The sequence below is a fragment of the Anabrus simplex genome, chromosome 3 (genome assembly GCF_040414725.1).
Source record: "Anabrus simplex isolate iqAnaSimp1 chromosome 3, ASM4041472v1, whole genome shotgun sequence".
Classification (NCBI taxonomy): domain Eukaryota; kingdom Metazoa; phylum Arthropoda; class Insecta; order Orthoptera; family Tettigoniidae; genus Anabrus; species Anabrus simplex.
This window is the reverse complement of record NC_090267.1, coordinates 467,564,145-467,581,421: the sequence shown is the minus strand read 5'-3', so window position 1 is coordinate 467,581,421 and position 17,277 is coordinate 467,564,145. Positions and strand designations below refer to the sequence as shown.

At 40.0% G+C, this 17,277-nt stretch overlaps 1 protein-coding gene across 1 annotated transcript in view; it reads right to left on the bottom strand.

The window, feature by feature from the left end:
* Positions 1–6,476: 6,476 nt before the first annotated feature.
* Rs1 (Dead-box helicase Rs1) overlaps positions 6,477–17,277 on the bottom strand; it is a 117,822-nt gene continuing 107,021 nt past the window's right edge. The window contains exons 13-15 of the mRNA XM_067144654.2: positions 11,930–12,166; positions 11,624–11,705; positions 6,477–6,659 (exon numbers count right to left, since the gene is read on the bottom strand). Of these exons, the coding sequence (XP_067000755.2) occupies positions 6,539–6,659; positions 11,624–11,705; positions 11,930–12,166 (440 nt within the window). The 3' untranslated portion in view covers positions 6,477–6,538. The remainder of the gene's footprint in view (positions 6,660–11,623; positions 11,706–11,929; positions 12,167–17,277) is intronic.

The window sequence follows — 17,277 nt, the reverse complement described above, 5'->3', positions numbered from 1 at the left end:
GTTGTCTAATACCATGTTGCACCTCCCCTACCTTCAATCACAGCTGCACACCTGCGCGGTATGCTGCATATGTAACGCCGGATGACTGTCTGTGGAACGGGGTCCCGCTCCTCAACCAGTGCTTCAGTGAGGTTGTGTAATGTTTGTGGAGCATTTCTGCGCTGCCGAATCCCTCTCTGCAATACATCCCATAAGTGATCCAGTGGATTTAGGTTGGGGCTACTTGCATGCCACTAATTGTTGGAGATGATCTCTGGTATCTCGTGCAGTGTGCGCTGTCACATTATCATGCATCAGCAAATCAGGCCCTACACCAAGAGCAACAGGAGCAATATGGTTATCCATGATGTCCCTGATGTATACCGCAGCTTTCAGACGACCAAGAACCACCACAAGAGCCATACGATTATCAGTCATGATCCCTTCCCAAAACATGACCGATCTACCACCATGTCTGTCCACTTCCTGCACAAGACCTTCAACAAATCGCTGTTTTCGTCGTCTCCACACGCACTGATGGTCTTGTGGTCCATGTAAGGTAAACATGGACTCATCTTTAAACATAGCTGCCTCTGTGGATCAGTGGTAGAGTGTTGGCCTCCGGATCCCAAGATAGCGGGTTCAAACCTGGCAGAGGTAGTCGGATTTTTGAAGGGCGGAAAAAAGTCCATTCGACACTGACGAGTAGACAGCCAGATGGCGTCAAATTGAAATGTCTGCACACGGTACCTAGCTGAGGGCATACAATTATTATCTTCAAACATTACCTGATGCCAGTGACAATGTTCTCTGACAAGTGCAAGACGAGCTCTACGGTGTTCACTCGTGAAGGGGGTTACACGAGCAGGTTTTCTAGAGCGAACGTTATTCTCTCTTAATCGACTGTGCATGGCCTGAACACACAGCTGAGCACCAGAGGCTCTTGTAAGGTCACTTCACAATTCCCTGGCACTACTGGAGGGCCCAGCTTAGTGCTAATATCCGTAGGAATCTGTCTTGTTCAGCAGTACTTTTCCGTTTGCGGTCTTGTCTACGGTGCCTAACATACCCTCTTGTCTCCTCATAACGATGCCACAGCCTGTGCACAACAGATAGAGACACTGTGAGGTTGATAGCTACATACCGCAGCGTTCTCCCTTCTTGAAGTAGGGGAACGGCTCGGGACACTTCCGCTTCGCTTAGATGTCTCATGCCGACAGTCTCATACTCGAATAATGCGTATCAGTGTCAACAGTAGAGTGGCGAGAGTGGTTCATGTACTGCGGACTACTTTGTATTGAGAACTGGTCGGGAAGCATGTTTGTATTACATAGGGTAACCTCTACGCAATTAAACCACCGTGACTGTGTTACTATAGTGTGTAGCAATTCGTATCAACTTGTACATGTTTCATGCTCCACAGCATAAACTTTTACAGCATGTTAAACATTTGTTTCCCTAATTTTTGTGCTGAGTGTATACATATATACGTCATCATTATCATGCAACCCTCCCAGCTTGCCAGGTAGAGTGTTTAATTTATACAATCAAGCTTATTCAGTAAAATATTGACCTCAAACATGTGTTTTAATTTTTAGAAATGGAAATGGTTTGTAAATAGTCTATGTACCGTACTGATCTACTTAAGGAAGATTTAGACCATGGTGTCACATCTTGCCTGCCGTAGGTGCAGCACCTGTGCATGTGGGTGCAAGTCTCTTCCCCTCAGTCAACTTGTACTTATCCACGTTCCTGACTCAGGGCTATGCACACCTTCTTATAACAGGCTCTAGTTCCTCATTTGGTCTGCAAGTAATGGTCAAAATGTACTGTTACATAGGCTGTACATAGGAATTACATACTAGTAATTTGTTAGTGTGTGTGTGTTAATATTAGTTTACTTATGTATCAAGAAGATAGTCTTTAACCAGAGTGTTCTCCCTGTACTGACTTACGGTTGTAAAACCTGGAGATTGAGCGAGTTTGTTAAGCAAAATCTCAGAACAGCCCAAAGGGTTATGGAACGGTTTATACTAGGCTTTACAAAGAAAGACAGGAAGAGAGCAGATTACATCAGGTCAGTCACAAAGGTCAGTGACATTTTAGAAAGGGTGGCTACCCTAAAATGGCAGTGGGTAGGCCATGTTGCTCGGAGAACTGATGGTAGGTGGACAAAGTTTGTGCTTGAGTGGAGTCCAAAAAATCATCTGAGACCAAAGGGAAGACCACCGGACAGATGGGATAAAGGTATCCGGAAGATTACTGGGATCAATTGGCAGAACACCATTCAAGACTGTCCCAGATGGAGATACCTCAAGAAAACCTACCTTGCTTTGGACGTACAGAGGCCACATCACAAAAACAATTGAATATGGCTGATAGTGATGTATCAACATGGTTGCTTGAAAAGATGCTACTTTTTATCAAAGACTATTTTCTTTTGTTTAAGTTTATAAAAACAAATCTACACCATTACATTTCCTCCACCAAATTTCATAATGGGAACAACTTTACACACACATTAAATTTTTCTCTGTAGAGTGAAAACTGTCAATACAGAAGATTCTAATATCTTGTAGTGGGAACAATGCACTTCATTAAGTAACTCTCACCTGGCATTCACTAGGACCATAAATGCCCTTCACACATTCACAACATGTAGTGTAATTGATCACTCCACATCACGGATGTCAAACCTTGCCCGCTGTAAGTGCAGTTGCCAGTGTTAGAAAAACCTGTGCACGCTTACAAATGGCAGGCTCCAGTTACCTGCTTTGGTCTACAAATAATGGTTGAAACATACAGGTACATAGGCTGTGGCATAACGGTTGACACAGTAATTTGTTAGTGTGTGTATTTGTGTTCTTTTGTATCAACACAGTTGCTTGAAGAGATGCTAATTTTATCATAGTTAAGAAAACATGACGTTTTGCTACACAAGCGCTACAGTAGTGGCATAGTATTCACCATTATTCTGCTTCACAATTGTTCATGGGAGAGTTGAACATGTTAAGCCCCTGAAATAATAAATGCCTTTTATTTTGTATTTCATTACTTACGGCAACCTTGAAAGTAAATATTTTCCTGATACACGGTGATAACAATGCATATTGTTTTGTGCATTTTATGCAAATGTCGTGTTGAACACATTTAATTATGGATGGCCATATATGAAAGAATATATACATTTATTGTATGGAGTACCATAGTTATGAAAGTGTAATGTACACCCCTCCAGACTTGCGCTATCTGACAACATCGTGGGCTGGTACTCGTGACAGCTGTTTCTCATGCATGCACAAATGTCACTAAGTTTGTGACTTTGACATGCCTGATGTAGACTATTTACATGATAACATCACATCTACTCCTCGCATTTTGTTGTTATACAATGTTTTCATTTTACGAGGAAACTTTGGATCATTCTGCTGCTGGGCAATTTCCAGTTCTCATGACTGCAGTGTGAGAAGCCCAGGTGACAAGTGACATGAGAATTGTACTGGAACTGATGTTTGACTGTGGCTTGTGTATTATTGTATATACTGCTTGTGTATTAAGTAGGTAAATTCTCAAATGTGCAGCTGTGAAGTACTGAGAACCCACATATTTTACAGGAAGTACCAATGCATCTCATCAAAATACGGTTATGGTGTGCAGTAAGTGTGCATTTGGATAATTGGGTCTATATTTTTCAATGACCGCATAAATTCAGATGTATGTGTGAGAACATATTTTCAACACAATGGTGCCACAGTTGTTGTTTGTCCAACCCTTATCCCGTTTCCCTACGGGGTCGGGTATGAGGCGAGATGAATCTGTCGTGGCGGGTTTTAATGAATGGATGCCCTTCCTGACATCAACCTCATCAGAGAAGTTAATGAGATGAAATGAATGACGTGATATATGATATTAGGAAGGGAGAGGGTGAAACCCGGTGCCAGCACATAGCCTACTCCTGTTGAATAGCACCAAGGGGTCTGCTCAAGGCTTAACGTCCCCATCCGACGGATGAATCACCATCAACAGCGTCGTATGCCCTCACTCCATATGAGCACTGCGGAGAGGTTTGGAATTTAATCCAGGCTTTTGAATGGTGCCATAGTGCATACTGCTTTTAATTCAATAGATACTTTACAATCAGTTTTTGATGACAATATAATTAGTACAAGTTTATGGCCCCTTTCTGGTCTAGAAAGCCAAGAATAACAACCAAGAGGATCCGTCCTGCCAACCACATGACAGACACCTTGTTAATCTGCAGGCTTTCGGGCTGAGCAGCGACCGCTGTTGCGCCATGGATTTTTTTTATGACCCCCTAGATCAGCTTACCAAACTTATTGTGATTATTAACGTTGGGGAACCTTACAGGCAAATTTTATCAAAAATGATCCCTATGCTATACAAGAACCGAAGGCCAAAATAACAGTCTATTACCGACGCGGAATTACGGGAAGTGACACATAATTTGTTTTAATGATTTGAGGTGTCTTACTGCGGAAGGATGTCATTTTAAACAGTGTCTGAAATAAATGGTGAATAATAATATTTTAATTCATGAGGTTATTTTATTCTGTAGTCGCTAAATGTCTTGATTTGCCATTAGTAATGGAACAGGCTCTGTGCAAGAAAGTGTGAGCTGGGATTCTGCTGTAACCTAGTTTCCTCATTTTGTTACCTGTCATCTGGCTGCAGTGGAGAGAGCCAGAAGTTGGACATCCTCAGAACAATGCAAAATTTCTTCACAAAATGGGAGCATTATTTAAGGATCAGGATGGTTGTTGCATTTTGACTTTTCTTTTTCGAGCAATGGAAAACCTACCAACTTGTTGAAGAAGTGTTACACCATGTTGGTAGGAAATGTTATCCACCATCAGATATCTTTCCTTGTAGTAACCTTGTTCCTTCTTCTCTATGAAATTTTTATTACGTAATGGACAGTCATTTATTCTGTTGGTCCTCAGAGTTCTGGTACCATAATGTCCCACAACACAGAATCTAACAAGCAGCTCAGCAGAGGTAACCATTTTTTTTAACGAAATAGAAATTAAAGATGATTAGACGATTCCAGGTAAAGCTTCAGATAGAGTTGTTGAAAAGCCCATTACATACACTTCCACTACTGTAGTGTGTGCCTTTTGAGTGGAAACTACTGAATTAGGATGTCTACTCCTCTTTTCTCCTAAATCATGCCAGGAGCAGGTTTTAACGATCAGACCCAGTTCTTCCATCACTTGTTCTGCTTCTGCTTGTAGCTGGGCATAGGACTGACAATCAGGTCTCTGCAGTTCTCTACTCTTGAATCTGCATCAGTTTCAGCACCATATTTATCAAGCAACCCTAAAAATTTATTAATTCCAGAATTTGGAGCATCAGAAAGGTCACACGATTCAAACTCCTGGGGGATTTGTGCCACCGTAAGATCTTCAACTCTCAAACAATGATAATGACAATGATAGCTAAAGAGCGTTACCGCTTCAATAAATTTTCATGCACAATTCAATTTTTTTCAAAGTCATTTTTGCATTCAACCTACTTTATTCCCTACATTTTAATACTTTATTAGCTTATTTGCACTGTGAAACATAAAATTCATGGCATTTAATTGCTAAAATGACTTGACCCAAAGTTTTCTCGATCAAGTGCTTAGTAGGTTCTTTTTGGTCTGCATGAAATAGGAAGATTATTCATGCAAAAATAAAGGCACATTTTTATGTGAACATGTGCTTACATCTATTGTAGTATCTTGCCAGAGAGATAATCCACCTGATAGTCGCTCCTATTAGGAAATCAAAATGATCGGCCTTCTAATCAGTTCATGTGAACAATACGTATTTCTGTTATCTGTTGTCTGAGTGTAGGCAGGGTCTGGGTTAAAACGAAAAATTAAAACTGTCAACCATCAGGAGGATTTTCTCTTTCTGATTTTACTGGAAAAAGAAAATCCAATACATGGTGTTTCAGGTCAGAAAGTACAAATGTTGTCTAAATATCCCCAACAAACCTTTTAGCACAGAGTCCGCTATGGTCTGGATGATGGTGTCCGGGATATTTTATTCATAGGAAGTTCAGTGTCTCCTTTAGAATTTTCTGTTTAGGGCCAATCATAAGCCCAATGACTTCCCATTTTCCGAGATCCTCATTGCATGCTTCATATATGGCAACTGATAATATGAAAGAATAATTCAGGTACTTTTATTTTCCTTTTTCGTAGCTGAGCAGACTGCTGCAGGTCTATGATAATTTTGTGTTGCATTACTCTACAATAATCTGCCTAACAATGTTGTCTATGTCTTATTATCCAGACAATGCTATTTAGACAATCTCACCAGTGCAGAAGTTTGAGATAAGGAAATTTAATAATGGGTTGAAATCGATTCTCTGGGGCATAAATGGGTTAATTGGGTCCTAAAAATGGAAGGCTTGTTTTAACATGTACTCTTCATGGCCACATGTAACATTTATCTTTCGTCAAGGAAATAATGAAAGACTTAGGAATATAAAAAGGGAAAAAAAAAAAGATTTAATACATTTCAAAACAAATGTACAGAACATATCAGTGCTATCTATTTTTATTTCCTTTCTTCTTTTTTCCAAAGTCTGGTCTTCCTTTTGGAGCAGAGCCCTTCTTGCCACTGAATTTCTTATCAGCTATTTTATCCATCTTCTTCTTTACATTAGCACTGTAAAAATAAAAAATAAAAATGTTTCTTATAGTTTACTTTGTTCACAGCATAAATAATAATATAATATTATCTTCAATTATTTTACATTTTTTTGTTTTACAATTTGCCCTACGTCACACCGACACAGGTAGGTCTTACAGCAACGATGCGATAGGAAATTGGTAAATAAAAGAACTTCTAACAACCATCAAGGAATGAAAGCTCAGGTACATCGGGCACATGATGAGAGGTGAGCAATATGAATTTCTCCAGCTCATCATTAATGGAAAAATCGAAGGAAAACGATCTGTGGGGAGACAGACAAATTCCTGGCTTAAAGAGCTGCATCGATGGTATGGACAAACTTCCATTTAAATCCACTGAGCCGCTGTTTCACGAGTTATCACAATAAACTGGATCGCCAATTGCGTCCTAAGAAGAAGGAAAGGAAAGGAAGTGGCCGTGAGTCTGTGACCTTAATTAAGGTGCAAAAATGGTGACATACGTTTTACCGGATGCATGAATGGTGGAGTTCTCCCCCAAAACAGGTTCCTTTAAAGAACCAGTAAATTTGCTGACATGGATCTGTCACATTCAAGCATTCTTAAATGACCACTCACATACAGTCAGACAGTCCAATCAATCAATCAATCAATCAATCAATCAATCAATCAATCAATCAATCAATCAATCAATCAATCAATCAATCAATCAATCAATGAATGCCGATGGACTGAACACGGATTCAATCAGACAATCCTGAACTCCAGAATTCATATAGGACTAATTTCCTTAGTTAAAATTACACAACTTCTCAAATAAACAATAGTAAAAGTCCAATATGACAAAAATTCATTAAAGTGGGAAATATGTCATATACAATAAAACCTCACTTAACTGAAATAAAGGAGGGTTACATAATTCTGAATAACCAAAATTTTGGATAGTAAGTAAATGGTCACTTTTGGCAACAAAAGGCAGAAATTAATCATATTTGTAGTTTACACTGAAATAAGCAAATTTTTTCAGTTGGCAGTATTTAAATTATAATACCGCATTATAGAATCGATATGTTTATTCATTACGTGCCAGTGCACAAATTATTCTCAAGTACATTACTATAGTACTGTGATTTTTAGGTACCCTATGGGAATCAACATCTTTATCATCTGATGGCCAGGCAAGCATCAATTCTTGAAAATGAGACAAAGTCTCTCATAGTGCATTGGCACTGCCGGTGGTTCCAAGTAGCCTACGCAGTGGTCTCCACAGTATGCCTTGGTAGGTGTGTTATTTACCAACTGATGAGCCTAACTTAGCACACTGGAGCAAAACGCTGGCAACCAGGAATGAATAGCTGGAAAATTTATAATGTCCAATAACGGACCAACTATGTTGGTAACATAATCGTATATGATAATATTGAAATACTAAATTTGTGTTACTTAAGAAGCAGTTTTGATTTCTGCCTGAAAGCCCAATAACTATACAGTGCCCTGAGGGAAGTGCCAAAAACCTGTTCGGCGATACACTCGTAAAAAAAAAAAAGAAAAAAAGAGTAAACATCTAACCCTGGACATACTGTAGACATTTTGCAAGTACGAACATTTGACAAAACTTGTTCTGTCTTCAAGTAGAGCTGTCGAAATTCGCTCTATCACCTTCCAATTTTTGTTGACACTCTGCTTTATGATTTCCGAGGATTCTCTAAACAATACCACCCGAATGCGATACAAAGATGGTCCCTTATGCAAGTTCACCGCCGATCGCTTTTCCAGTACAGTACTTCCTCAAATTTTATCCCCCCTAAAACCTTCAGTTTCTACCCTGTACATACCTTACTCTAGGTCTTAAATTATATCTAGGTGTCCTTATATCTATGTTTTCGTCCTTCTTAGCCCTCACTATACAATTACACTTAGACTACCTCAATCACCCGTCTTCTCACTGGCGCTGTTGCAGTTCATATTTCGCAGCCAGATAGTTCGATCGGTGGCCACCACCTTTCCATGGGGGATCCGCTGGGTCTGGTTGACAGTGTCCCTGTTCTCGGTAGCAATGATTTGCAGGTCCTCGCGTGGCAGTCGACACTCCACTGACTTTCCCCTCGCTCGTACCTTTGTGTTCTGTCAGGGCCCATGTGTCTTCGTAGTCCACAGGTGTGTTGCACGGGAGAGGCTCGCACGTCGTGGACTTGGCCCTGTTGAGTCTCCTCTTTTTCCGGGGTGCTGAATTCATTGTTCCTACCGGCATATGGTTTCGTGCCGGGACTAGTGTCCTGGTCAGATGGCACCCTCGTTTGTTGGTTGTCGTCACTACAATGATCCCATCGTCCCGTAGAGTTGCCATCTTCACGACGCCGGAGCCGCCATCACTGCTTGCAGGCTTTACCCGTGTCTCCGGAGCTGTTGTGCTTTCACACAGGGCAGTCTGTTTTTCCGCTGGGCCTTGAACTACGGACTCCACAACCGTAAGCATCACTTCGGACTGCTTCCCGTCCGGTTCGTTGTTGTCCGGCACGACGTCAGTGATCACTTCGCTGCCTGAAGAATTGATTTGGTTCTTTATTTCTTGAGACTGGGCCTCAAGTTTTTCGGACTGGGCCTGAATCAACACAGTTAGTTGTGCGAACATAGTGCTTACCCGGTCGTTGGTTTCTTCCTCCGAGGTGACTGCGAAGTCGAAACTGCCTGGGTCCTCCTCGTTGTCTATCAAATCCTGGTGCAGCCTCTCCTGTAGGTCCGCTTTGCTTCCAGCCATCGGTACACCTCGGGATGCCAGCACTTTCCGTAACATCGCCACGGTCATTTGTTCGATATTCATTGCCGAATCTTGAAGTGTACTGTCCAATCCTGTCACGGTCGCCAATTTATCGTTGTGCGATGCGATTTTATTTTACGTAAATAAATATCACACGAGAACACGTTCACTTCCTTGTATAAATTACTTTATTTACACTGCACGTCACAACACACAATTATACACAGTAGCAAATGACACTACAACACTTAATAGCGGAGTACCCTGAAGTCGATTCTGAAAAGTACAGATATCAATAACACTGACTCGCGCACTATAACATACACTCTCTTGAATTCCCCGACTCCACCTCGGAGTAGAACAGTTACTCACAGTCCATCACTTGCCTGAGTCCTAAGAACTAAGAACTGACTGACAGCTCAATATATATACCATTCAATCAACCATCTAGAATTATCGATTTCTGGAAGGGTTCTTACAACACACTAATGGAACACACTCGAAACATCGCTCGACCAGCTAGTCGAATGGGTACTCAAACTTTCGTTTACTATTTACAAATACATATGGAAATATCTACAACATTCGTAATGTCTCTACATTACATGTAACTACCGGTAATCTCATTTTTAGGCCCGTATTGAACTATGCTATGATATATTAACAATTTGTTGGTTATTTTGATCCACCTTTTCAATACAAATTACAGTTTGTGTTGTTAACCAACAAATTGTTAATATATCATGTCTCTACATGTATCTGAATAATAAAACCTTACAGTAAGTTTCCAGAACCCTTCATATATACCAAATTATAGTACAATAAGTCTAACATACAAACATTACGGAATTTTCTACCGCTTTCGACTATATAGATTTTGAGGTTATACACAATACGTATTTGAGGTTACACAGATTTATACTACATATTTACAGGGAAACCATATACTAGTTATGTTTAACACTTAAAAAAAGATAATTTAGCATTAAATAAACTACAATTATAATATATTAAACATACTAATTTAAGGTTTTACACCAATTACCATGTTGTAACTATGACACAGTATGCAGTAGCCATGTGTCTTGGTAGGTGTGTTATTTACCAACTGATGAGCCTAACTTAGCACACTGGAGCAAAATCCTGGCAACCAGAAATGAGTATCTGGAAAATTTATATAATGTCCAATAACAGACCAACTATGTTGGTAACATAATCGTATATGAGAATATTAAAATACTAAATTTGTGTTACTTAAGAAGCAGTTTCGATTCCTGCCTGAAAGCCCAATGACTATACAGTGCCCTGAGGGAAGTGCCAAAAACCTGTTCGGCGATACACTCGTAAAAAAAAAAAAGAAAAAAAGAGTAAACATCTAACCCTGGACATACTGTAGACATTTTGCAAGTACGAACATTTGACAAAACTCGTTCTGTCTTCAAGTAGAGCTGTCAAAATGCACTCTATCACCTTCCAATTATTGTGGACACTCTGCTTTATGATTTCCGAGGATTCTCTAAACAATACCACCCGAATGCGATGCTAAGATGGTCCCTTATGCAAGTTCACCGCTGATCGCTTTTCCAGTACAGTACTTCCTCAAATTACCGCAGTGACGGGATGTTAACACCAAGATCCGTAACTATGTCGTAGCTGTCCTTTCGTGAGATACAATTACTCGAAAAACGTGTGATTGAGGATTTAGCGTTGATGGGACTGAAATGTCTGGACGGCTGATCCGGGAAATTGTTTCTTCGAGGAATGGATAATGCAGGATTTTTACGATGTGAATTAATTAGAATGCTCGTGGGACCACGTAATTTGAATGAATAATACGGGAAAACGTAGTTTCCGGGTATGTATAATCGAGGTTCTACCGTAGTAAAAATGAATGTGTTTTTCTCTCCTTTGTTTTTAAATAATATCAACTTCTTTATGATATTTATTGATAAAAATGTTTGTGTCCCTGTAGCAGTTTGTATTATCCGAGTTCTCATTTATCAAAGTGCTCTCAATCCATATCACCTTGGTTAACTAGGATTCTGCTGTATCAATACATAAATCTACATGTGCAGTAGATTTGTTATATATATGCGGGGGTAGTCACAAAATTATTTCATTAACAATTTGATTTTAGGACTGATATTTTAAAGACAGGAACTACAGACTTTAAAAGCAAAAATTAGCACATGAAATATGACTATGAAAGACTGATTACTCACTCGTATCTTAACCTCTTGACTCCTTTCTGACTAATATCTGTCAAGTCCACATCAAATGAAGACTTCTTCCTTTTCTGGGATCCTGAGAAGGAAAATATCAGTATGTAGAAAATATACGACATAAAGAATGACTTAGAGAAGTAACTATCAACCACTACATTTACATGAGTAGCATGAATTGAACACACAAGAACAACTACCCAAATCCATGCATTAGATTACAAGCACAATAATATCTACTTGGGTAAATATCCTTCACCTACCAAAGGTTTAAGTGAAATGTATGGCAAGTTAATGAGAACCTACCTGACTGCTTTTTCATTTTATTGCCAGGTGCATCATGTAGAACTTTAATTTTGTGTGGCCGTTCTTTCTTCTTAGCTAGTCTAGCTTGTACGGCCATGACTTTGTTCATCTCATTGCGCACTCTGTCTTCTGGAGTATCCATCTGACGTTTAGCTTTCCCCTTTCTGTCATTGTTTTTACCTTTAGGATTCTTTTGTTGCTTTCCAGTACCTTCAGATTTTGATAGTCGGAATTTTGCTGAAACAATACATTACCTACATTACATTATCAATGATCAATTTGCTGTAGATCTGACAAATAAAGACAAGTCACAATCAGTGAAACACGTGTAAGGATCCAAAGCATACATGCATACATACATACATACAGTAATGGAAAGAGTAGAGAAAAAAGTAATTGGGTCAAATTACATTTCTTCTTCTTCTTCTTCTTCTTCTTCTTCTTGTACCATATCCTCATTGGATGTCGGCTGTCATCAGGGCGATCTGGTTCTTGTTCACAGCAACTTGGAAAAGAGTGGGAGTACTGAGCCTGTACCATTCACATAGATTCCATAGCCAAGATATTCTCCTTCTCCTTCCTTCAATTTTACCTTGTAAGATAAGATGAAGGAGTCTATATTCATCATTTCGAATGATGTCCGACTCGTTGGCTGAACGGTCAGCGTACTGGCCTTCGGTTCAGAGGGTCCCGGGTTCGATTCCCGGCCGGGTCGGGGATTTTAACCTTAATTGGTTAATTCCAATGGCACGGGGGCTGGGTGTATGTGTCGTCTTCATCATCATTTCATCCTCATCACGACGCGCAGGTCACCTACGGGTGTCAAATAGAAAGACCTGCACCTGGCGAGCCGAACCCTTCCTGGGATATACCGGCACTAAAAGCCATACGACATTTCATTTCATTTCGAATGATATGACCGAAGTACTCACTCAAGTTTCTTTTTTTTTTTGGCATTGTGCATGACCTCTAGCTCTTTGTTCAGGCGTTGGGGATACTTCAGTGTTATGTATTCTGTCAACCCATGATATTCTGAGCAGACGTTGGTAGCACCACATCTCAAAGGATCAACGTTTTTTGGTGGTGTTCTGTTAGTGCCTTAGTCTTGGCACCATAAAGTAAGGCAGAAAATACATAACAGTGAAGTACGCGGAGATGGAGATTGATCTCAAAGTCCCTGTTACAGAGAAGTTTGCTCATTCTCTTGAATGCAGTCCTTGCCTGTTCAATCTGGGACCTAATTTCAACATCACTGTTTCAGCAGTTATCAAGCAGTTATGCAGCCGAGATACTTAAAGCGTTGGACTTGCTCCAGTGATGTGCCAGCTACTGTCAAATTAACAGGTTAAATGACACGTTTGCTTTATGATAATTATTTTGATCTTTTTCATGTTTAAACGCAGACCTGCTGCAGCATTCTGTTCAACCACACAGTTTAGTAATGTCTGCAGATCTTCAGCACTTGTTGCAAGCAGAACAGTATCATATGCATATCACAGATTATTTATTGTGATCCCATAAACAACGGTACCCTCCTGTTTTCCTTCTAGTGCTTCAGAAAATATCCTTTCAGAGTGAGTATTAAAGAGGAGTGGAGAAAGAACACAGCCTTGCCTCACTCCTTGTTTTATTTCTATAGCACAGGTGTTTGTGCTGTCAACCTTAACTGATGCGGTTTTATTCCAATACAGGTAGGCAATAATTTGGACATCTCTACCATCCATACCATTATCATGTAGAATATGCAGGAATGTTTCAGTTACCCGAGAAATATCTTACTCCGTTACAACACTACAAATGACTTTTCCAACAAGTAATCAATATAATTACAATTACTTTACAGAATACTAGTCTTACAGAATACTTGGTTCTGGAACAGGAAGAGGCTGTTGATGCTGATGAAATGGGAGACCCAATTTTGAGGTCAGAGTTTGACAGAGCTGTGAGAGACCTAAATAGGAATAAGGTCTTATGGCAACGATGGGATAGGAAGAAAGGCCTAGGAGTTGGAAGGAAGCGGCCGTGGCCTTAATTAAGGTACAGCCCCAGCATTTGCCTGGCGTGAAAATGGGAAACCACGGAAAACCATTTTCAGGGCTGCCGATAGTGGGATTCGAACCTACTATCTCCCGGATGCAAGCTCACAGCTGCGCGCCTCTACGCGCACGGCCAACTCGCCCGGTCCCTCTGAATTACTGACTGCCTTAGAAGAATGCAGCATGGCAAGGTTATTCCATTTAGGGTGTAAGATGTATGAGACAGGAAGAGTCCCATCCAATTTTCGGCAGAATGTTGTTATACCTATTCCCAAAAAAGCCAGTGCTGACAGGTGTGAAAACTACCGCACCATTAGTTTAGTATCGCATGCCTGCAAAATTTTAACACGTATTATTTACAGAAGAATGGAAAAACAAGTTGAAGCTGAGTTGGGAGAAAATCAATTTGGGCTCAGAAGAAATGTAGGAACACGCGAAGCAATCCTGACTTTACGTCTGATCTTAGAGGATTGAATCAAGAAGGACAAGCCCACGTACATGGCATTCGTAAATCTAGAAAAGGCATTCGATAATGTTGATTGGACCAAGCTATTTACGATTCTGAAGGTGATTGGGATCAGATACCGAGAACGAAGAATTATCTACAATCTGTATAAAAATCAGCCTGCAGTGATAAGAATCGCGGGCTTTGAAAAAGAAGCACCAATCCAGAAAGGAGTGAGCCAAGGCTGCAGTTTGTCCCCCCTCCCCTTCAATGTTTACATAGAACAGGCAGTAAAGGAAATCAAAGAGGAATTTGGAAAGGGAATCATAATCCAAGGAGAGGAAATCAAAACCTTGAGATTTGCTGATGATATTGTTATTTTATCTGAGACTGCAGAAGATCTCAAGAAGTTGCTGAATGGTATGGATGAAGTCTTGGGTAAGGAGTACAAGATGAAAATAAATAAGTCCAAAACAAAAGTAATGGAGTGCAGTCGAACATAGGCAAGTGATGCAGGAACTGAAGTCTTAAAGGAAGTAGATGAATATTGTTACTTGGGTAGTAAAATAACAAACGATGGCAGAAGTAAGGGGGACATAAAATGCAGACTAGGACAAGCAAGGAAGAGCTTTCTTAAGAGAAGAAATTTGCTTACTTCAAACATTGATATCGGAATTAGAAAGATGTTTTTGAAGGCTTTCGTGTGGAGCGTTGCATTGTATGTAAGTGAAACATGGACAATAACTAGCTCAGAAAGAAAGAGAATAGAAGCTTTTGAAATGTGGTGTTACAGAAGAATGCTGAAGGTGAGATGGATAGATCGAATCACGAATGAAGAGATACTGAATCGAATTGGTGAGAGGAGATCGATTTGGCTAAATTTGACAAGAAGAAGAGATAGAATGATAAGACACATTTTAAGACACCCAGGACTTGTGCAGTTGGTCTTTGAAGGAAGTGTAGGTGGTAAGAACAGTAGGGGTAGACCAAGGTTTGAATATGACAAGCAGATTAGAGCAGATGTAGGATGCAGTAGTTACCAGTCTATGGACTGATGACTCAAACAACAACAACAACAGTCTTAAAGAAATCACTGACATTTTATCAGACAGAGGTGGAATAGTACAAAAGTTAGCAAGGAAATGATTTTACTTCATTTTGTGTGGTATTTTTTAGCACAACACATTAAGTGGCCATTATCACTAGGTAAGACTAAATATGATAGCCTGGAACTTCTAACAATCAAAGAAATTCTGTAGCCAAGATATTCTCCTTCTTCCCCTACTTCTCCTTCCTTCAATTTTACCTTGTAAGATAAGCTAAAGGAGTCTATATTTATCATTTCGAAAGATATGACCGAAGTACTCAAGTTTCTTCTTTCTGATGTTGTGCATGACCTCTAGCTCTTTGTTCAGGTTTATGGACAAAATAACTTCTAAGCACATCCCAACATAGAGCTGCAAGGGCATTCTAAGATTCTACCTTTGGCAATAAAAAAACAAGTTCACCAGCTTTATCCACTCTGCAAATAACCTTACTCCTTGTGGGTGGGGTTAACTTCCAATAAGTAACCAGGGGAACCTGACCCCTACAGAGTGCGTCCCCAGGTGGCGGATAGGGGGCCCGTACAGTATGTAGGGCTGGTTGAAATAACCAATACAACCTGCGGACCAACAGGTAGCCCAATTCCTGGGGGTTTTAATATACTGGGACACCCTCTCTCCAGGGGTCATAAATATGGAGGGCCCTTGCCCTGGGTGAAGACCTCAACGGCATCTACGGCGGAGAAGATGGACTTCGGTACGGCGGAGATGGCGGAAGAGGCAACCCATCCTTTTGGGGTGTACAGATGGAACCTACTGCCTTGTAGGACGAGGAAGGCATCCTCAAAGGCTAAGGGAGTAAACCCTGAAAGAAAATCCTCTTATGCGTTAGGCCTAGGAAGTCAGCAGGAGAGTATTGAGTACAGTTGCTTTCAATAAGAAAAAAAAAAGTAAAGATTACAAGTAAAAATTACTGAGAATGTAATCATTACAAGTAATCTGATTACTTTTACTCAATTATTTCCCAATTCTGCATACATGCACACATCATTATAGACTGTTATGCCTTTCAGCGTTAAGTCTGCAAACCTCAGCGAATGAGCTAAGGAGCTCCAAAAGTTACAAGATTGTGAACAACTGCAAAAAGACCTCGATAATGTTGTGAGATGGACAGTAGGCACTGGTATGATGATAAACGGGGATAAAAGTCAGGTTGTGAGTTTCACAAATAGGAAAAGTCCTCTCAGTTTTAATTACTGCATTGATGGGGTGAAAGTTCCCTTTGGGGATCATTGTAAATACCTAGGTATTAATATAAGGAAAATCTTCATTGGGGTAATCACATAAATATGATTGTAAATAAAGGGTACAGATCTCTGCAGATGGTTATGAGGGTATTTAGGGGTTGTAGTAAGGATGTAAAGGAGAGATCATATTTGTCTCTGGTGAGATCCCTACTAGAGTATGGTTCCAGTGTATGGGACCCTCACTAGGATTACTTGATTCAGGACCTGGAAAAAAAAATCCAAAGAAAAGCAGCTCGATTTGTTCTGGGTAATTTCTGACAAAAGAGTAGCATTACAAAAATGTTGCAAAGTTTGGGCCGGGAAGACTTGGGAGAAAGGAGACTAGCTGCTCGACTAAGTGGTATGTAAAAAGTTTCCAACAATTTTATTAAAAACCACCATTCCAATACTTTACTTTACTTCACTTTACAAAGTATCGGAATGGTGGTTTTTAACAAATTTGTTTGAAACTTGATTACTAGAATGTAACAATTACAATGTTATTTCAGAATTAAATTACAAGTAAAAAATTACATTT